At 40.8% G+C, this 21,224-nt stretch overlaps 2 protein-coding genes across 4 annotated transcripts; one reads left to right on the top strand and one right to left on the bottom strand.

Moving 5' to 3' along the window:
* The first annotated feature begins 11,164 nt into the window (after positions 1–11,164).
* LOC109782122 (sm-like protein LSM5) lies at positions 11,165–13,343 on the top strand. The gene is made up of 4 exons (XM_020340711.4): positions 11,165–11,408; positions 11,582–11,705; positions 12,946–13,018; positions 13,105–13,343. The coding sequence occupies exons 1-4, from the start codon at positions 11,372–11,374 to the stop codon at positions 13,138–13,140; spliced, it is 270 nt and encodes an 89-aa protein (XP_020196300.1). The 5' UTR covers positions 11,165–11,371; the 3' UTR covers positions 13,141–13,343.
* A 977-nt stretch (positions 13,344–14,320) lies between these two features.
* Positions 14,321–20,487, bottom strand: LOC109782123 (AP2-like ethylene-responsive transcription factor SMOS1). Of its 3 annotated transcripts, none has more exons than XM_073497825.1 (9): positions 20,080–20,487; positions 19,057–19,154; positions 18,371–18,459; positions 17,335–17,408; positions 17,210–17,260; positions 16,192–16,265; positions 15,517–16,088; positions 15,364–15,446; positions 14,321–14,634 (listed from the first exon to the last, which is right to left on the bottom strand). In XM_073497825.1, the coding sequence occupies exons 1-8, from the start codon at positions 20,328–20,330 to the stop codon at positions 15,381–15,383; spliced, it is 1,275 nt and encodes a 424-aa protein (XP_073353926.1). In that variant the 5' UTR covers positions 20,331–20,487; the 3' UTR covers positions 14,321–14,634; positions 15,364–15,380. The 3 variants fall into 3 exon arrangements, with proteins under 3 accessions (XP_073353926.1, XP_073353929.1, XP_073353931.1); XM_073497828.1 differs by having other exon boundaries at positions 14,321–14,631; positions 20,080–20,482; XM_073497830.1 differs by having other exon boundaries at positions 19,072–19,154; positions 20,080–20,463.
* Positions 20,488–21,224: the final 737 nt, after the last annotated feature.

Genomic DNA, 21,224 nt, shown 5'->3' with positions numbered 1-21,224 from the left:
TTTTTGCACAGAATCAAGTCAACTATCATCCACACTATCCCAAAGGCTTTACTTGGTACTTTATTGAAACAAAAGATATAAAGCATGATTATTCCAATAGCTTAATCATGTGAACACACAAAAATACTAGGCATAAGTGTTGGGTTGTTTCCCAACAAGCACTTTCCTTTAATGCTTTTTTAGCTAAGCATGATGATTTCAATGATGCTCGCATGAGAAGTAGAGAATTAAAACATAAAAGAGCATCATGAAGCATATGACTAGCACATTTAAGTCTAACCCACTTCGTATGCATAGGGATTTTGTGAGCAAACAATTTATGGGAGCAAGAATCAACTAGCATAGGAAGGCAAAACAAGCATAACTTCAAGATTTTCAACACATAAAGAGGAAACTTGATATTATTGAGATATGTAAAAGTATATGTTCCTCTCTCATAGTATTTTTCAGTAGCACCATGAATGAATTTGACAATATAGCTATCACATAAAGCATTCTTTTCATGATCCACAAGCATAATTTTTTTACTACTCTCCACATAGGCAATTTTCTTCTCATTCAAAATAATGGGAACAAACTCAACAAAATAACTATCATATGATACTTGATTGGCATAATCAATTTGAGCACTAAAATTATGACGACAAGTTTCATGGTTATCATTATTCTTCATAGCATACATGGCATCACAATAATCATCATATATAGCAACTTGATTGTCAAAATCAATTGAAACCTCTTCCAAAACAGTGGATTCATCACTAAATAAAGTCATGACCTCTCCAAATCCACTTCCATAATTATTACAATAAGATTAAACACCCTCCAAAATAGTAGGATCATTAATTCCTAGAGTTGACACTCTCCCAAACCCACTTTCATCAATATAATCATCATAAATAGGAGGCATGCTTTCATCATAATAAATTTTCTCATCAAAACTTGGGGGACTACAAATATTATCTTCATCAAACATAGCATCCCCAAGCTTATGGCTTTACATGTCACTAGCATCATGGATATTCAAAGAATTCATACTAACAATGTTTCAATCATGCTCATCATTCATGGGTTTTGTGCCAAACATTTTATCGAATTCTTCTTCTATCAATTGAGCACAATTTTCTGATCCATCATTTTCAAGAAATACATGATAAAGATGAATAATATGAGGCCACCTCAATTCCATTTTTTTGTAGTTTTCTTTTATAAACCAAACTATTGATAAACAAGAAACAAAAAGAGTCAATTGCAATATCTAAAGATATACCTTCAAGCACTCACCTCCCCGGCAATGGCGCCAGAAAAGAGCTTAATGTCTACTACGCAACTTATTCTTGTAGACTCGTGTTGGGCCTCCAAGCGCAGAGTTTTGTAGGATAGTAGCAATTTTCCCTCAAGTGGATGACCTAAGGTTTATCAATCTGTGGGAGACGTAGGATGAAGATGGTCTCTCCCAAACAACCCTGCAACCAAATAATAAAAAGTCTCTTGTGTCCCCAACACACCAAATACAATGGTAAATTGTATAGGTGCACTAGTTCGGCGAAGAGATGGTGATAAAAGCGTAGTGATAATAGTAGATATTGATTTTTTTGTAATAGTAACAATAAAAAACAGCAAGGTAATGAGTAACAAAAGTGAGCACAAACGGTATTGTAATGCTTGAAAATGAGTCCTAGGGTCCGTACTTTCGCTAGTGCAATCTCTCAACAATGCTAATATAATTGGATCGCGTAACAATCCCTCAACGTGCGATGAAGAATCACTCCAAACTTCCTATCTAGCGGAGAACATAAGAAGAAATTGTTTATAGGGTATGAAACCACCTCAAAGTTATCCTTTCCGATCGATCTATTTAAGAGTTCGTACTAAAATAACAACAAGTTATCCTTTCCGATCGATCTATCCAAGAGTTCGCAAAATAACACCATATGATACACATCAACCAACTCTAATATCGCCTAGATACTCCAATGTCACCACGAGTATCCGTGAGTTGATTATACGATATGCATCAAACAATTTCAGATTCATAATACTCAATCCAACACAAAGAACTTCAAAGAGTGCCCCAAGATTTCCACCGAAGAAACAAAGACGAGAATGTGCATCAACCCCCATGCATAGATTACCCTAGTGTCACCTCGGGAATCCGCGAGTTGAGTGCCAAAACAAATATAAAGTGAATCAATATGATACCCCATTGTCACCACATGTATTCATAGCAAGACATACATCAAGTGCTATCAAATCCATAAAAGTATTCAATCCGATAAAACGAAATCTCAAAGGGAAAACTCAATTCATCACAACAAGATAGAGAGGGGAAAACACCATATGATCCAACTATATTAACAAAGCTCGCGATACATCAAGATCGTGCCAACTCAAGAACACAAGAGAGCGAGAGAGAGATTAAACACATAGCTACTGGTACAAACCCTCAGCCTCGAGGGTGGACTACTCCCTCCTCATCATGGTGGTCGCCGGGATGATGAAGATGGCCACCGGTGATGACTTCCCCCTTCGACAGGGTGCCAGAACAGGGTCTAGATTGGTTTTTCGTGGCTACAGAGGCTTGCGGCAGCGTAACTTCTGATCTAGGGTTTTCTGGGGGTTTATGTATTTATAGGATTTTTTGGCGTCGGCCTGACGCTAAGATGGGCCTCGAGGTGACCACAACTCACCAGGACGAGCCAGCCCCCCTGGCACGCCATGGTGTCTTGTGGGACCCTTGTGGCTCTTTTGGCCCTCCCGCGAAGCTTCTAGTGCCTCTTTTCTTCCAAAAAAAAATCATCAAAAAGTTTCGCTGCATTTGGAGAACTTGATTTCTGCACAAAAAACAACACCACGGTAGTTCTGCTGAAAACAACATCAGTCCAGGTTAGTTCCATTCAAATCATACCAAAACCATATAAAATTGTTGTAAACATGGCATGAATACTTCATAAATTATAGATACGTTGGAGACGTATCACACATATGCTCTCCAATTGCGACATTCTCTTCATATTAGATTCAATGATTCCTCTTGCTCGAGTGTCAGTGACTGGTCTCCTGGAAGAAGAGGAAGGTTCTTCATTATTCTGGAGCTTAGTGTGATGGTTCATACGAGCAAACCCTGTACAATGAAGAGAGATCCACCTCTTGCTTGGTTTTTGGCTCATATTCCAGCTCGGACAGTCAGCTATAAAGTGACTGTATAGCTTGCAATTGAAGCACTTCATTTCCTTCAGAGGCAATCTCTTTGAGGAGTTGGATGATTCTTCTTCATCTGCGTTTGATAGAGTTAGATTTTCCATCATTGGTTATTCCGTCTTTCCGTGAGCATTTCAAGTTCCCTTGTGATTGAGTGTTGATTTTCAACATCTTTCTTCATCTTGAGGGCTACCATAATGTGAGAGAATTTCTCCTTCACTTTCTGAAGAAGTATCTGGTTGACCATTTTCCAAATCCATCTTTTCTTCATGTATTGTTAACATCATCATGACCTCGACATAGTGAAGATCTTCAAAGTCTGGTCTTTGCTTGGTTTCGGTGATGATTGGATTAAAGGAAGCATCAAGAGCACTGAGCAACTTGTTAACCACATCTCTATCAGTGATATCAGTGTCGGCGTTCTGGGAACGGGGGTCCCCAGACTTGCCTGCCTGCGGCCCACGGCGTTGTTGTGCTAGCAGGCCTGTACGGCCCATCTTCATCAACAAGGCATCCAAGACCCTCGCGAGGGGCCAAGCCTCGCGAGGCGGACGACACAAGACCTCCTCAGGAGCAACCTCGCCAGGTTGGCTCGCGAGGGGCGGAGAGATCAAGGCGAGGGAAACCTCGTGAGGTTCTCGTGACGTGAGCCATGATGATCGAGACCAGGCGGGCGCCAAGCAGGCGCCAGCGCGCGTAGCATCCTTATTTCCCCTTTGGTGCTAAGGGGGCAATCGCAGGCGCAGAGTACCGAGGCATCAAGCAAAGGTTTCCATATCAGTGCAACGAGACCAAGACCAGCAGGACGGCGAGACAGAGGTCACCATGGAGCCCAAGGCGGCGTCACCACCAGAGCCTTTTGCAGGCGAAGACTACTTTTGTCAGGATAAGTTGTACTAGTTGTCCCCTTTCGAATTGGCCGTTGTTGGCTCCCTTCCCGCTCAATATTTGGGGAGAGGACCTGGGCATATATAAGTAGAACTAGCCACCACCATAGTGGACCTCTGACCTAGATCCGAACTCATTCGGAGGCATCCAATCCTTAGCCACACACCGAGCACAAGAACACCTCTACTTCAGGAGGCTGTTCTTCCCCTTGTACTGTTCATCATCAGCCCGAGAGGCAATCCACCACCACCACACTGGAGTAGGGTGTTACACCACAACGGTGGCCCGAACCAATATAAATCTTGTGTCTTTTGTGTTGTGAGTTCGTCGAGTTCGTCCGCGAGATCTTAGCAAACCTAGGGCGTGGATCGGTAGGAGGGAAAGAACTTCGCGCGCACCCCAGAGTTTGAACCTTAAGGGTTTTGCCGGAACCCGTGATCCGACAATCAGTAACTCCTCTTTGCCTTTCAACAATGTTTGTAAGTCGATTAGTGTGTTCCATGGCACTTTCCTTTCGACGACTTTGGATGTTGGCAAACATGGCACGAAGCATATCAGTGTGGGATTCTGTTTGGAGGACTATTCCTTCATGAACATTTTAATGGCATCCTAGATTTGCTTAGCAGTTTCAATGTCTCTGAACCGAATGAACATTCCTCTTGGTAGGCTGGCGCATATGATATCTTTCGCGTGTGCGTTCTGATGAATGATAGCTTCATCTTCGGGAGTGGGTCTTTCTGGATGTTGAGTTGCATATCCATTATCCACAATCTGTCATAGCTTAGTACTCATAGCTTGAAGTCTGGTTTTCATTCTTCCTTGCCAATGTACATAGTCATTTTCATCGAAGATAGGAAATCTTCCAGAGTGCGAGGATCTACCTGCGTACGACATACTCAAAATTCCAAGGATGTTAGACCTATAATAAACAAAGACAGTGATGCATGCTTTGATACCAATTGTAGGGACCGAGAGTATATCGACCAGAGGACATGCGAAAGATAAAAGATCAATGAGTGAACAAATACATGATCAGCATAGAGCATGAAAGATAATTCCTAAATGAGATACAGAGTAAATAGAATGAACTAGGGGTGCTCGATGGCGACAAGTGTATTTGGTAGGCCAGTTCATCCTTCTGCCAAAGGACTACGCCTGGTTGGAGGGACTTGTGATTGAACACAGGAGCAAACCTATCTCCGTCATATTCTCCTTCAACTAGGAGCTGATTAGACTCTAGTTGATTTCACTCGTGGTAGATGCTTGTCAGCGATCTCCAAACTTTTGACAGACTTCTTTCGCAAACCACAATTACTCTTGGTTGCTGAAGATCTTGCTCGGTGAAGACAACAACTCTTCAATCACTCGAGCCGACAACTATCTGTCCAGAGAGTGCGCAGCTCTCAAGAGTAATAGGTACAAGTACTCTGACTCGGAACTAGTGTGATGCTCAACCACCGTCTAAGTTTTGGTTCTTAATTTTCTCTCGGTGGATTTTAAACTCAAATCTCTCAGAGAGGGGATGCTCAATCAATCTTCTAAAAAATCTTAAGCGGAGCAGCGAACAGACAAACGTTGGAGCGGGATGGCTATTTATAGCTGCAGCCTTCCCAGATGGGAAATGACCAGAATGGACATACGGGCCAGCCAATGGCCGAATGACACGAGTCCAACGGTCAGAAACTTGAGCACAACGGTAACATTCCTTGCGAAGGAAGAAATGCTAATTCCTTAGTCCGAAAGATATCTCCTGCAGCATCGAAGAACTACATCTTCTGCTGATATGTAATCATTCCGAAGGAAGAAATGCTAAGGGTTGGGCTAAGCATCACAGGGATCTAAGCTTTGAGAACCTATATCGTTCTTAATAGTACGGAGGTCCTATGACTCAAGAAAGAGGAAGAACAACGAAATGAATGCTATGTCTTCATTTCGCCTTCAGTCTTCTCAGTCAATTCTCTCCGGACGAACACCGAACCAATTGCTTCACATCAACAATAGATTTTAAGGGGTCAACTTCTTCACATCAATCTTCTCGCCTGAACGGCCTCGAGAGATATGACTGTATCTTCTATGCATCTCAAATATCCTTCGGTGAAGTTCCTCAAACTTGGCACTAAAGATGTCATTCTGTTCAGTTCTGCATGGACTATTTCTCTCTGTGTGCACTAGCAAATAAATCAGTCCACGCCTATTTCTGTCAACAATCTCCAAAACGCAAGAGGGCAAGAATTGCACTAACATCCTCGGTCTGAAAGATATCTCTCGCAGTCCAAAAAAACAACATCTCTGACTAGCGAGTAAAATTTTGACCCAGTCTTTCATAGGATCCAGCTAAGCATCACAACAGACAAAAGTCTCGAATACCTATACCCCTCTTAATAGTACAGTGGTCCTATGACTCAAATAATAAAAATAAAAACTACAAAAAAATATTACGTCTTTGCTTCGTCTTCAACCCACTCAACTACAGTCATTCTTCTTCGGACACACACAATGAAAATTGCTTTGCGCCAGCAATATTTTAAAGGGTTCAACTTCCACACACAATCTTCTCGGTATGTTTTCTTCTCGAAGCATATCTCTCTCTTTTCTACAACGCGGATGTTTCTCAGTGAAGTTCTTTGAACTTCATGAAAGAATGTAGCACTCTTCTCGGTACGCCATTGACTATTTCTCTCTGTGTGCACTAGCAACCACATCAGTTGCTTATTGTTTCTAACAACAATCTCCAAAACACAAGGGGGCAAGACATTGCACCAACTCTGACAAAGCAAGATTTTTTTGTTTTGTTTGAGATAAAGAACAATCGCTATGGTGTTAAAAAGCAAATCCAACCAAATGAGTTGCCCCGCTTGGCAATTCCTACTCAGCACGTGTAGACGTTTGTCACCAAACGCGCACCACCAACACTCACTGCACGTGGATATGGGCCAACCCAAGTAGGCATGTTCGCCAACTCCCTATTTCGGTTTGGTATGAACCTTCCCATGCTGTTTTTTTCCTTTTTATCATCTTTTTTTCTTGTTTTTTGTTTGTTTTTCGTTTCAATTTTTTTTATTTTTTTTATTTTTCGAATTTCATTAAAAAAATCACACCCATATATTTTTTAACATTTATTTAAAATTTGCATTTTATAAATAAGGGAATACTTTTTAAAATTCAGGAACTTTTTTCAAATTAATGAATATATTTTTCAATTCAAGAATATTTTCTAATTTCCTGATTTTTTTCGAAATGTGAGACCATTTTTTGAAATTTATATCTTTTTTAGGTAAACATTTTTTAAGTCTGAGAACATTTTTAAAATTCGGGAAATTTTTCCATATTTGTTTTTTTAATTAGTGAACATTTTATTCTCATAAAAATTCCGAGAATATTTTCCAAATACATGGTTTTTAAAATTATTGAACATTTTCTTAAATCAATAAGATATTTTCAAATTCGTGGGCATTGTTTTTCGAAATTCTGGAATAATGTTTTTTAATCCGGGAACATTTATCAAACTTGTGAACATTTTTAAATTCATTAATATTTTTAAAAATTTGGAACTTTTCTTTTATCCCGAACATTTTTTAAAGAGTCAAAAAACAAAAACAGAAAAGATAAACAAAAAAGAAAATGGGGGCGCCCCACCCCTCCGTGGACCGGGCCAAACAGGGTATGCGATTGCTCGCTACCCGCCGACTCGTCACGCGGGGAAAAGGACCTGCCAAATTTCAAAAAAATAGTGAACATATATTAAAATTTAAGAATATTTTTAAAATTCTTGAACAACTTTTTGAAATGTGAGACCATTTTTTAAAATTTACATCTTTTTTAGGTAAACATTTTTTAAGTCTGAGAACATTTTTAGAATTCGGAAATTTTTTCCATATTTGATTTTTAATTAGTGAATACTTTATTCTCATAAAAAATCCAAGAATATTTTCCAAATTCATGGTTTTTAAAATTAGTTAACATTTTCTAAAATCATAAAGATATTTTCAAATTCGTGGGCATTGTTTTTCGAAATTCTGGAATAATTTTTTGTAATCCGGGAATATTTATCAAACTGGTGAACATTTTTAAATTCATGAATATTTTTTAAAATTTGGAACTTTTCTTTTATCCCGAACATTTTTTAAAGAGTCAAAAAACAAAAGATAAACAAAAAAGAAAATGGGGGCGCCCCACTCCTCAGTGGGCCGGCCCAAACAGGGTATGCGATTGCTCGCTACCCGCCGACTCATCACGCGGGGAAAAGGACCTGCCAAATCCTATTCGGCGTCTTATGCGTCGAATATAGGGCTAGTTCTTTTGGGTGGCTTAAAAAGTAAGCTGCCTCTACCTAGCTTAAAAAATAAGCCACCCCCAAATTTTTTTGAGACTTTTAAATTAGTTATTACTGAAGCTGACGGAGAACAAACGAATTCTGGTGGTCTGCCTGTTATGCCGTTGGTGGACATGGAGGAATAAATTGAATGTAGGGGACAAAAGCATCCCTTTGCGGAGTCTTGCTGCAGACATCAATCATTGGGCTGTTGATTCTCTTAATCTGTGTGGTAAACCAAGTACGGGCACATCTGTAAAACCAGTGCATGAATGGAGGAAGCCAATGGGCGATCAGCTAAAGATAAAATTTGACGGGGCCTTTTGATGACGGATGGAGCAGGAGGGTGGGGCTTCGTGGTTCGTGACCAGTGTGGGGATGTCAGAGGCCTCATGTGGCGAGCGCACTGCGGGCGGAGGCGGAGGCGGAGGCTTGTCTCGCAGCTCTGCATGCTGCATCGGATTGGGGAATGACAAATGTGGAGGTTGAATCAGATTGTCAGGTTCTGGTAAAGGCGCTACCAGGTACTGAATCGGACCGTGCACCTGAAGGTTTGCTATTTAAGGAGATCCGTCAGTTTGCCTATCTAAATGTTACTAGTATTTCTTTGGCTTTTGCCCCACGGGCATGTAATAATCTTGCGCACGCTCTAGCGGCCTACGGTGCTAGTCACAAGCCTGTCTCGCATGTGTGGTCTGAGGACCTACATGACGATGTAAATGTTTGACGGGCCAGCAGCTTAGCTGAGCCAATTTAAGTATGGAATCGATGTGTTCCATTTAAAAAAAATATATTCCATAACTAGTTTAGAAGCTCCAATAAATAAGAGAGGTGAATTATGAGAAAAGTTGGGGAGGAAGCGGCTTATCTTTTAAGCTGCCAAAAGAACTGACCCATAGGTTATATTGTACGCGGCACACACCCCATTTTATTTTTTCTGTTCGTAAAAACAAAAAAGATGTGCTCTACCCCGGATTTGAAACAGGGATCTCCAAGTGAATGCTCGTTGAGCTAACCACCTTACTGCCCTTACCTTCTATGGTAAATTGAAACTTCTTCCCTTATTTCTTCTTATGTCTTTTCCTTTTTTCTATTTCTTTTTCCTTTTGCTTTTTTCCTTTTTCCTTTTTCTTCTTTCTTCTCTTTTTTTCTCTCATTCGAGAAACTTGCTTTCTTCATGATTTTTTTCTACAAAATTTATGAACGTTTTTCAATTTTGGAGGAACTTTTCAAATTCAATGAACCGTTTTTTAAATTCAATGACCTTTTTTCAAATTATGATGAACTTTTTTCAAATTCCATGAACTTTTTTTTCAACTTTGATGAACTTTTTTCCAATTTCGATGAACTTTTTTAAATTCAATGAAATTTTTCCAAAATCGGTGAACTTTTTTCAAACACGATGAACTTTTTTTCAAATTTTGATGAACTTTTTTCAAATTTCTTGAACTTTTATTGAAATTCGATTAACTTTTTCATATTTGATGAACCTTTTCAAATTCCATGAACTTTTTTCCAATTTCTATGAACTATTTTCAAATTCAATGATTTTTTTTTAAATCGGTGAACTTTTTTCAAACTTGATGAACTTTTTTTTCGAATTTTGGTGAACTTTTTCCAAATTCCATGAACTTTTATGAAATTTGATGAACTCTTTTCAAATTCAATGAACTTTTTCATATTTGATGAACTTTTTCATTTGTGTGAAATGTGTTTCAAAATTTCTGAACGCTTTTCAGAATTTATGAACCTTATTCCTGGTTCAACTATTTTCTCAGCACGATCTGCAAGCTCTAAAAGAATTTTTTATGTACGAGATTGCTACATGCTCCAACAGTCAAGTACAGCTGCCAATAGTGAAATCTTTTCTGCGACAACATGTAATATACAATCATTTTAGTGTTCCTCTAATTCATTTGCAATCATATACAAATATTCCCTACGTACAAAAAATTTAAAAATTGTACCAACAAGACAGGTATTCTTATTTTCTCTTCAATTCACAGGGATTCCGGCTATTCAAATAGTTCGTTGCCATCTGCCAAATTTTGAAGGTTTTGAAGTAAGTTCTGGAGATGGGAACTTGGTTTTTGTAAAACAAAAATAGTTTTTTTTGCAGTCTTCTTTTTTTATAACTAACTCTGCCATGCTAAAATGAACTTTCTTCTTGTTATTCTAACTTCTTCAAAAAAAATTCAATAGGATCATCGTGCTAGCTCACATGCTGAAGTGCTATTCCCACTTCAATGTAATATAAGACCTAGCAAATTTGTGTTCAAAGATCAACTTTCTTCTTCTTATTCATGAAAATTAACACTTTTCTGGAGAATTTACTACACATTTATAGTTCATTTTTCCCATTTTATTTAAATTAATGTCAGATTATTTTATTATTTTTTAATCGAACAAAAAACAATAATATATAAGAAAAACAAAGAAACAAGACAATACACAATTTTCATCAACAACCTAAAAGAGACAATAAAAAAATCCCGTGCTGCCATTTTTACCACGAGCGAAGTCAAAGAATAAAGCAGCGACAGCATCCAACGAGCGAACAAGCACGAATCAGCGTCAAACAGAATGAAACAGCTAGAAAGAACGAATGGGCTTCCAACAATGCAGCCCATGAAGAAAGCACGTAGGCGCCGAAACTCGTTACGGGCGCCGAAGGCGCCGACGAGGAGGTCTCTGCCGCCCGGCCTACCTTAGAAAATGTGGGCAAGGATGTGAAGGCTGCTGACCCAAAAACTCTCTATTGGGCCTGGAGGTAAAGTGGGCCGAAACCGGCGTCGAGAGCAGTTCGCCCGTTAGCACTCTCTGCCGTCGACCGCAGCGCAGAAGCAAAAGCCCCAATCCCCTCCGCCTCCGCCGCCGTTCTTCTCCGTCCGCCTGCGCTCCAGCCGTGCCCTTCTCGTCGCCACTTACCGACCTCGAGCTCCCCAGCCACCGACAACCGGAGGCGGCGCCATGTCTCAGAACAACCCCTCCCAGCTCCTCCCCTCAGGTGTGCGGAACAACATCGCTTTTTCTCGCAAAGCTTCTTTCGATTCCCCTAGCTGGATAGCTCCATCGTCTAATCTGCTGGGTTCGAGCTCCTGACTCATGGGTTTTGCTTCTTTTCTGTGCGCGTGTCTCCACGCGCGCGCGCGTGCTTGTGCGAACTGGCGCGACGAGCAGAGCTGATCGACCGGTGCATCGGATCCAAGATTTGGGTGATCATGAAGGGAGACAAGGAGCTCGTCGGCACTCTCTGCGGGTTCGACGTCTACGTCAACATGGTCCTCGAGGACGTCACCGAGTAGTAAGTGCAGCCCACCCAAACCCTAAACCCTAGTTTCTTTAGATCGATGCGCGCCAGGTCTTAACCTGGAATCTTGGGTGAAGTCTGTCTTATTTTGAGTTAGTTGTCAGCATATTCTAATTATGCTGATGTGTTCACCTAGTTATGACTTGAATTTTGTACTTACACATATGTTGTAACAGCGTCACATATCTGACCGTAGTGAAAATATGTTAACAATTCGCACCAGATTAGCATGACCCCAGGAGTTCACGTCAATTAACGAACTGGACATCTTCTATCAGTCTATCTGATGGGTCCTGGGCTTGTTGGAGTTTGTGTGTTCCCTCTTGTCTTATACGGAGTAGATTGGAAACCCTCACTATCAGTGTTGATACTTGATACTCCCTCTGTCCCAAAGTAAGTGTCTCACTCAACTTTGTACTAACTCTAGTACAAAGTTGTACTAAAGTTGAGACACTTATTTTCTGACAGAGGGAGTACAACACAAGGTTGCTGTAGTAGATATAAAAAGAGCATTCGTGCAGCTGGTGCATATGTATCTCACACTGACACTTGCTTGACTTCCAAAGATCACAACACAGCTATCCGTTTTCTGATTTAGCATTGTGTTTCATGATTTGCTGATAGAATGAAAATGGATATAGACAAGTGTACTAGAAGGCTGGGAGGGAGTTGTCTACTTAGAATAGAAACTGATATTCCTTTTCGGAGATGCTGGAAGTACTTTTCCACGGATGTTGTGCTAATTCTGCCGTTCATGTCACACTAGTCCACGGATAATGCAGTGAATTTTCAACTTCCATTGATTTCACACTAGTTCATCAAAGATGCTGAGATGGTGGTGCATAATGTCATGTTATTGCAAATTCGTGTTGCAGCTGCAAAAGTAAATAAAATATCATGACTATTAGTATTCTATGCATCTCTGAAGGAAATCATATATAGACCCAGTTTCATGTGCACCTGATGGCAAGGCAAACATTGAATGCTTGACGCATAATTGAGTATATTTAGCAGAATGCTGGATATTGATGGATCTTCCATTTGCCTAGGCGAAGCTGAGTAGTTGCAAAAAATTTCTAGGTAGTCAATCTGGAAGCCCATTACTTCAAAATGATGTTTACAAGTAGTTCTTTGTTGGCTTCTTACATACTTTTTGTCTGATCTTTTTTTAGGACTTGCTTCTGAAATTCTAGTCTATTATCCTCGGTTCAATTTTCCTTTGCATGTTCTGCAGTGAGTATACCGCCGAGGGCCGGCGCATTACGAAACTTGATCAGATCCTCCTCAATGGCAACAACATAGCCATCGTAAGAATTTACATTCGAACACCAACATCACTATCTGACTGTGCTAAACGAGCAGGCTGATAACATTTTTGTTTTTTCCCTGACAGTTAGTTCCTGGTGGTTCACCGCCAGATGCTGCATGAGCTAGCAAGCACTTCTGGAGGATATCTGTTTGAGGCTAAACGAGACGCAGTGAAGTCTGAACCTTGTATTGTGAAAGCGCTAGATATTTCTTGGTCAAATGTGCTTTCCTCTGTATGGAACCTACTGAGCTGAAACATGCACCTGCGATTGCTGCACTTGTATGACTTGGCATTCGGCAAATGCTAATTGTGACATGTCTCTAGTTGCTGTTTATGTTTTTCATTCTGCAATGTTCGTCCGGACGATTGCAATTGTGGAGTTACTGAAATTATTATAGGTAGGCGATTTGTCATAGTGAATATGGGGGCTGACTTCTAAAATAAGCTGGGGAGGAAGCCTTTTGGTTCATTACTTTTTCTAAACTCAACAAACACTACAGTTTTTTTCCCACTAAACGAACGCATCAATACAAAACAGTGAACAGACACACTAAAATGTGGCCTGTCATGTTATTTTTTTTCCTTTTTTTTAAACATTTGTATGGGCATACTCCCTCTGCTAAAAAATATGAGATGTTTTGGATATTTCGATATAGACTACATACGGACTGAAATCAATGAACAAACACACTAAAACATGTTTATATACATCCGATTCACAAAATGTTAGAACATAACGGAGGGAGTATTTGTAAAATCAGCCGATAATCAGTTAATTCTCTACCGAGTGACAATATTTCGTTTAATAATGAATTTACGAACTTTTTTTATATTTATATAAGAATAATTTTGTAAATCAACGACACTGAGACACTCGCTCCTTGCTTTTCTAATGAGCTTGCAGTTTAAAGCTACAAAATTGATGGTTCAACTTTGGTGTTGTAACCTAATGAAGTTGGGAAATTATACACTTGAGTGACCAAGTTGTTCTGTACTCCATTGCATGCCTGATCCAAAGATGAATTGCCTTGTTCCCGCAAAAAAAAAAGATGAATTGTCCTGAACCAGAAGTCGCGGTCGAGTAGCTCCGAGTAGATGATGCCAGATACCAGTAAAACCTCGTGTGCACCAGCCCATGTAGCATCAAGAAGACTTTGGTTTGATAGACTATGCTCTCAGGGCGACAGGCACACCAAATGCAGAGATGAAGCAGCCGCAAGGTGGGCAAAACGATATTCGTGATGAAGCAGCCGCAACGTGGTTAAAACGATATTCGTCGAAACACAGAGCAGAGCCGAGGGGCGAAACAATGGTTCTTTAACTCAAGAGTCCAAATATTTGCACAAGATAAGCAACTAAGCATACAAAAATCACATTCCTATTTCTGTTCTCTTCCTCAAATCTGTAGACAACAGCAATATATACAGACGGCTTTACAGCTACACATTGTTTCCTGGGCATTAGCCACTGTATATTACATAACTATGATTTTCTTACCTTCTATGCATGTTCTGTGAAGTATTGATACAAAGAGTATTGCTCACAAGCCACCACATCAAAAGATTGGCGGCACGAAACACGCCGGAGGTGAACGACGTTGTCAGCATCAACCTGCTGAACAGTTGGAATGTGCAAAGCTTTCAGCAATCAATGAAACATAACTTAGAAGAAACTAGGATACATTTTGCTTTTGAAGATAAGCTACTTCAACTGTCCATTTTTACGACTATTTTAGCAAGCGTGGCATGCAAATAGAAATTTTAGACAATCTTGAGCATATACCTAACTGGCATCAAATTACTAGCGGTAAGAGCATCCCAAAATGGATACTCCCCTGGTGAATCCGTCAATATTGACAATCGAACATCCTACCAGTTTCCACGAGTAACACACACACGCACGTTTTCAATACTGGAAGCTTTATGCACAATCAAAGTAGTTTCAATTTATCACGCCCACATTCCATACACAGGTTATGCAGGTACCAATCATTCCATGTGTTGATCCTTACTGGAATGCAACATAAGCATATATAAAGACCTATTAGAGAAATAATTAGTTGAATCTCATTTCCATATGTTCATCTATCTATGGAGTGTCTTGTTGTTAGGTATCTTCTCTTGTTTTTAAAAAGCTTGCACCTTTTTTTTAAGGAAAAAACTAGTGCCTGTACATTTATTCTTGGGCAACTAATTCTTACATTTGTGTGATTACTACCAGGATTCCTTAAGCTTCCCACGCGGAAATTTTTATAGCCATTTTAGGTGACACACAGAAATTAGAAAACTGAAATACAAAGTTTAGTGACAGGAATAGAGTGCAGGATCTGAACTCATTAATTACCAGCTAAAATATCCTCGCTATTTGGTATGTTCATACTCCTGGTTCTTGAATGGATCACTTGAACTCACCTCATTCTTTGCAAACTGTCACAAATCTATGGTCAGATTCAGCATTTCAGATTCAGCAGAAAATATGTCAGGCAGAGAAACAAACCGTTGTTGTCGTTATTGTCGCCATTGTGACGGGTTGACTCGATGGCAAGATGAAGTTGCTCCAAAATAGATGGTCCGCGGAAGGATCGGCAGGGCTCCAGGTACTTTTCATTGGTGTAGGCATAACAGGGGCCAATGTGTATGGAGCTCTTTGTACTAGCAACCCATTCATGTTAATGTCAACTGGAGATGTATGATGTCCAGTAGTAGGTACTGACACGACACCCTTTCCTTCATCTATTTCTTTGCTAAATGTACATTCTTCAGATAATTTTGTAGACTTCTCCAAGAAGCTTTTGAAGGCACCAGACTGAGATAAGATACTGCACGCAGATAGACCCGCTGAAGAGGGGTTTGAATGGGAACCAAGGCCAAGAGAAGGCAGCTTATAGGGCTCAGTCAGTTGCACTGAACCTTCTATAGCACGGATTTCATCAGCAACCTCTTCTGCTTTTGATATATCTGATTGCCGTGTCTTTTTGGGTACCCACCACCTAATGTAATTTGTTAGATCAATTTTCCTCTCTAACCCAAAGCTTCCTGCAAATTTTCCATCCAGTGCAATGCCCTTTCCTGTAATATAAATAAGTTGCAACTTACAAGGTGTCACTGCCTATTTATCACTTCTTTAGTTTGTTAACTTGAAAGAGCGGTGTAGTAGTATGCATAGACGCACCACAACTGAGGTTCATGTAGTCATTGCCAAGTAGTTGTCCCAAAGAAGCATCCCATCTGGAATTATGGAGCTGCCTGCATGGCATAAGTATAAAGCTTAAGTAATGCACTTGCAGCTTTTTAGTGACGGTTTATGTCGCGAAACTTAATTGAAAATTTGAACATTTCTTGTTGCAACATTTATGATTACAATCTGTATATTGACATGGCACACATCTTACAAAACTTTTACTCTATATGCCCTGCACAGTTTAAGTTTTAAAGGTATAAGTCTTCAATGCTGATGTCTGGTCAATATTTCAGACTAATGGAACTAAATAAAGCTAGTATTACATCACTTGTCACCAATTGATATTGCACTACCACTTTTCCAAATACGAATGTCTACCTGTATATGGATAGGCCCCACACTGCCAATGATCAGATCCGACTCATGGTACAGAGTGAAAAACTAGGTACTTGTATTACTACGAAGGCCCAAAGGCATACGTACTGTATGATTGAGGGATTGGGTTGGGAAGCAATTTATGTTTAGTACAAGCTGCAGATATGTTCATTTTCCAAGCTAAGCGCAATTTTGCTTCAAGGAGTTACCAAAGTCTAACTAAGGGCTACCAGTATAGAACTAAACTCTTTTTTCAATCCAATTTTTAAGGAAACTGCCAAGCTGTCATGGTGCAAAACCACAATTTGATACAGCAGCTATTGGATACTTTATTTGCTCATTTTAGTTTTGCAGTGTTGCCCTGTCGTGAAGATTTCTGGCAGAAAAACACAAAGCAACAGAAAAGGTTACAAACTAATATATCAGATTGTAGCCAAATTTCCAACCCATTAAGTTGCGTGGCAGAAATATTTCATATTAAGCAAAGTATCGACAGTTTAAACAATTTGGAATAAATGATTTGCACGTGGAAAAACTTTTACAGGGATGCATTACAGAGTAAACTCTCGTAAAACAACAAACATAAAAGAAATTTGCATAGTAGAGGATATATTTCTCAATCATTAAAACATACCTGGGAAGCCCACGATATTTCGGTAATCCCCTAGAGAAGGCACTGCTCTTTCTGCAAGGCATGCATCTTCCAGTCATTGCTTAAGAAAATAAATAATGTCCATGATTATAAATACACGAATATACCTTCGAAGAGATACAAGATAGTCCTCCTTGGAGATCATCTGCATCTCTTCAACATCTCTTGTATAATCCGAGACCTAAATACGCAAATACATAATGAACATAACTTTTCCAATTGTCAAAATTTTCATTAGGTATTGTGACAATTGACATGGAATTGAAAATAATGAAGCAATTGTAATGTTTGTTTTGTCACTATTCCGCAGAAGACATCGGTGTATTTGTTTTAGGTTACAATTGTAAAAAAAAACAGATAATAGAATCATAGACTTATCCATCGCAAAAAAAAATATCATAGACTTATAATAAAGATGAGCTGAGGCCTCATATATCCTAATTTTAATTGTGCTTTATGAAAAGTAGGCACTACATAGTAAACAGTTTTGAGTTTCGTCCCAACACTTATATCTGTAAATATGTAACCGATAGGAGAATCACCGGCTTAAACTGAACTGGGGTAACATGTATCTCAAATTTTGATATACATAATGTAAAGTAGACAAAAGACATTAGATATTTCTGAAATCTAGATATTAAATTCGGAAGCTTCCAGTTTCTGTGCAAGAATTTTGTTACATCTCAGGTTCTCATTGCTGAATATTAGTAACAAACAGACTAATTAGCTCAGTTTCACCATGGGACACTTCATGAAATAAATGATTAATGCATTCAACTAAACCATGATATTATTAAAAAGGGAAAAATATACTCCCTCCGTTCCATAATGTAGTGCCTATAGATTTTTTGAGAAGTCAAACCCCACAAACTTTGACCAAGTTTTTGAAGAAAAACATTTACATGTAGAATGTCAAGCGTATATCATTAGGTTCATTATAAGAAGTAGTTTCATACTTTATATATTTGATAATGTAGATATAAATAATTTTCTCTATAAACTTGGTCAAACTTTGACTCTTCAAAAATCAGCACGCACTATATTATGGAACAGAGGGAGCACTTACAATTTCAGGTGGAAGAATTTAACAAAGACTAGAAAACAAGAGCTGAATGGCGTTAGCAAATCTTATAGACAACTCACAGGAAAATTTATCTGTGTTCCAGCTCCCCAGTATTTCAATGCAGCAAGATCATAGGCTCTTGCCGCAGCCTCTTCATCATCATATGCGCCTATGTTGCACATCAAATGGTGGGCATTAGAAACATCTTATCAAGTTAACACTATGTGCATTTTAATGTCAGCGTCGGCGGTGCTCCTTACCCAAATATACTGCAAGATTGTTGTGCCGTGTAGTTTCCCATGTAAAAGAAACAATGACATTAAATTACATTAAGCACAACTACATATAAAAAAATCAAATGGTAAATCATACTGATATAGTTAACTTTAACTTTAACACAGGTCATCTTATGGAGATATGAAAGAAATCATGCAGATAATATAAAAACTGAGATATGCAGAGTGCAGACTCTTTACACCCAGTAAATGCATGCAGTGGCACAACAAATAATTATCTAGTCAAAGGGCACCTGACTCAAGCAACAGTAAAGAAAGGTCTGTTCGAGTGTAAACTTGTAGTCGGAAGAACTACTTAATTACTACATACATTCCATATCGGATGATGAATGATTGAGGATTAGAGACCTTAAGCCAAATGAACTCTGCAATAAAAGGAAGCTACGATGGACAAGTTTTCCTATACACCAATGTAAGATTGCTAAAGAAGCATGATAAATTTGCAACAGCTGTAACTCTGCACTGAGCACACAATAGTCGCATACCTTGTTTCCCTTTCTTGTTCTGATTCTGATTCCATGTGCTTTTGTCCCAAAGGTGAGCCTCATATCGCCCTGTCCATCTATGCCTATTGATGCAACATCGAGCTAAGTAATAAATTAAATGAATATACATGTATAAGGAACATCAAAAGGAGATAATGTTTTGCTCACAGCAAGTTTAGGAAAGTATGCCTGTCAGAGGCAGCAAAAAAGAAAAGAAAAAATATAGTACATAAAAAAGTACTCATAAAATTGTGGAGGAAGGACCGAAGGAGGACGGGCTGAATCAATAAGGGCCAAATATGAAATGTGCACCGGGAATCATGAAGTGACAAGCACGGTGAAGTGGTCAAACTTAGAAGTATTTGTAAACAATTACTCCCTCCATTCCAAAATATAAGTCATTTTAGAGATTCCAATGCGGACTACATACGGAGCAAAATGAGTGAATCTACATTCTAAAATATGTCTATATACATCCGTATGTAGTTCGTATTGAAATCTCTAAAAAGACTTATATTTAGGAACCGAGGGAGTATAAGGTGGCCAAAAGCAACAAGTGTTTGATATCTAAGGTAATACTTGTATTTTTCTCGTGGAGATTTCTGGTTGAGCATGCACATTAACCATTAGCATGTGCTGATGTGCAGATCATCGTTTGAACAGGGTACTAAATGTGATGTCTATACATTAATTTTTAGCTGTTTCGCAAATACCAGAGACAAACACTGGCTGCAATGTGCAGATACCTACAGCAACAGTCCTCTCTAACATTCTCTTATTCTCGGCGCGTGCCAGTTCCTCATCAGATCTCATCTCCCAGGCTAGTCACGCTCTGCATCATTTTCCAATATGCTCCCCAATGAACATGCACTCGGGACAGAGACGCATACGAAAGCTCAGTAGCGATCTGTACTTCTGAGCTTCTTCCAGCCGCGCTCGCCGGGAAACCGAAAGCAACTAGCACCGGAGATGAGTCCGTGAGCGGGGCAGGCAGGGGGCAGTACGTACCGGGTGACCCCGCGGTAGATGGAGCTGCGCTTCCCGGCGGCGCAGGGCGTCATGCGGCTGATGCGGTCCTTGGCGGTGCAGACGCGCTCCTTCCGCGCCGGCGCGAGCCTCCTGGGCGGCGCCTGCTCCGCGACCACCACCCCCACCACCGCGCCGTACGCGGGTGGCGGCCCCTCGCTTCCCCCCGCCGCGGCCTCCATCTTCTTCTGCAGCCCCGCCGCGTCGGCCGCGGCGGGGTTGGGGGAGGCCATGGCGCCGCCGCCGCCGCCGCCGTACAGCGCCCTCCGCCGGATCGGTCGGGCTGGCTAGGAGGATGGGGGCGAGCGCTTTGGCCTTTGGAGCCGTCGCGGTGGTGGTGACCGTTTGGGGGCGGCCGTGGTGGTGGTTTCAAATGGAGGGGGGTGGCGTGGGGTGGGGTGGGGGAGGAGGGGCAGAGAGGCAGAGGCAGAGGCGGATGGGGACGCGTGGAGCCCAGTGGGCCGGCACATGGGGAGCAGCGAGCCGCAGGGGAATCCGAGGATGCGCGATTGATGATGGCGAGAGAAGAAGGGAAGAGAGTTGAGCCGAGGATAGCGGGCCGGGGCCGGAAAGGGACAGCAGCAGCGCCACGGCGGATGCGGGTTTGTCCGGCCCGTCGTCGTTTCCGCGAACGGCACCGGTACGGCCCCGTGGCCGAGTTACTCCCCATCGGTGCCGACAGGGGGAAACCCCGTGATGAAAAACACGCGAGATGTTCAGATGAAACTTCGTGATGATGCATAAAAATACACTGGAAGTGAACTGAGTGGAGTGGGGTTCAATGCTTCAGGACCGTTGGCCACCATGTACTATGTGTGTATCCCCGTGTCAGATGTGGCAGTGATGAGTGAATGGGGCTGAGCGAGTTGGTTCATGGGAGGACGTGGAGTACCACGGTACTGCTGTGCGGCATTGAAGGCAGGTGTACCGCGCTGCACATTCACGCTCTACTGGCTAGATCTGTGTTAATGTTGCACTCGCTTCACGTCACGTAGGGTATAGGCCGTTGTGGCCACATCCTCAGTCACATCGCCATGGGCAGATCAGTGCGGCACCCATATTCGAACGCCGACCCATAAACCTCCCGCAGCCATCTGGACCGGGTTGTCCAGATCATGAAAGCCATT

This window comes from Aegilops tauschii, chromosome 1, assembly GCF_002575655.3.
Source record: "Aegilops tauschii subsp. strangulata cultivar AL8/78 chromosome 1, Aet v6.0, whole genome shotgun sequence".
In the NCBI taxonomy this organism is placed as follows: Eukaryota; Viridiplantae; Streptophyta; class Magnoliopsida; order Poales; family Poaceae; genus Aegilops; species Aegilops tauschii.
This window is presented reverse-complemented; position numbering and strand designations above follow the sequence as displayed.

Coding starts and splice junctions, on each gene's coding strand:
- LOC109782122 (XM_020340711.4), top strand. CDS start 11,372: ATGTCTCAGAACAACCCCTCCCAGCTCCTCCCCTCAG. Junction 11,706..12,945: donor CTCGAGGACGTCACCGAGTA/GTAAGTGCAGCC, acceptor CATGTTCTGCAG/TGAGTATACCGCCGAGGGCC. Junction 13,019..13,104: donor ATGGCAACAACATAGCCATC/GTAAGAATTTAC, acceptor TTTCCCTGACAG/TTAGTTCCTGGTGGTTCACC.
- LOC109782123 (XM_073497825.1), bottom strand. CDS start 20,330: ATGGCCTCCCCCAACCCCGCCGCGGCCGACGCGGCGGGGCTGCAGAAG. Junction 17,409..18,370: donor GAACACAGATAAATTTTCCT/GTGAGTTGTCTA, acceptor TTGCGTATTTAG/GTCTCGGATTATACAAGAGA. Junction 16,089..16,191: donor CTACATGAACCTCAGTTGTG/GTGCGTCTATGC, acceptor TTTATATTACAG/GAAAGGGCATTGCACTGGAT.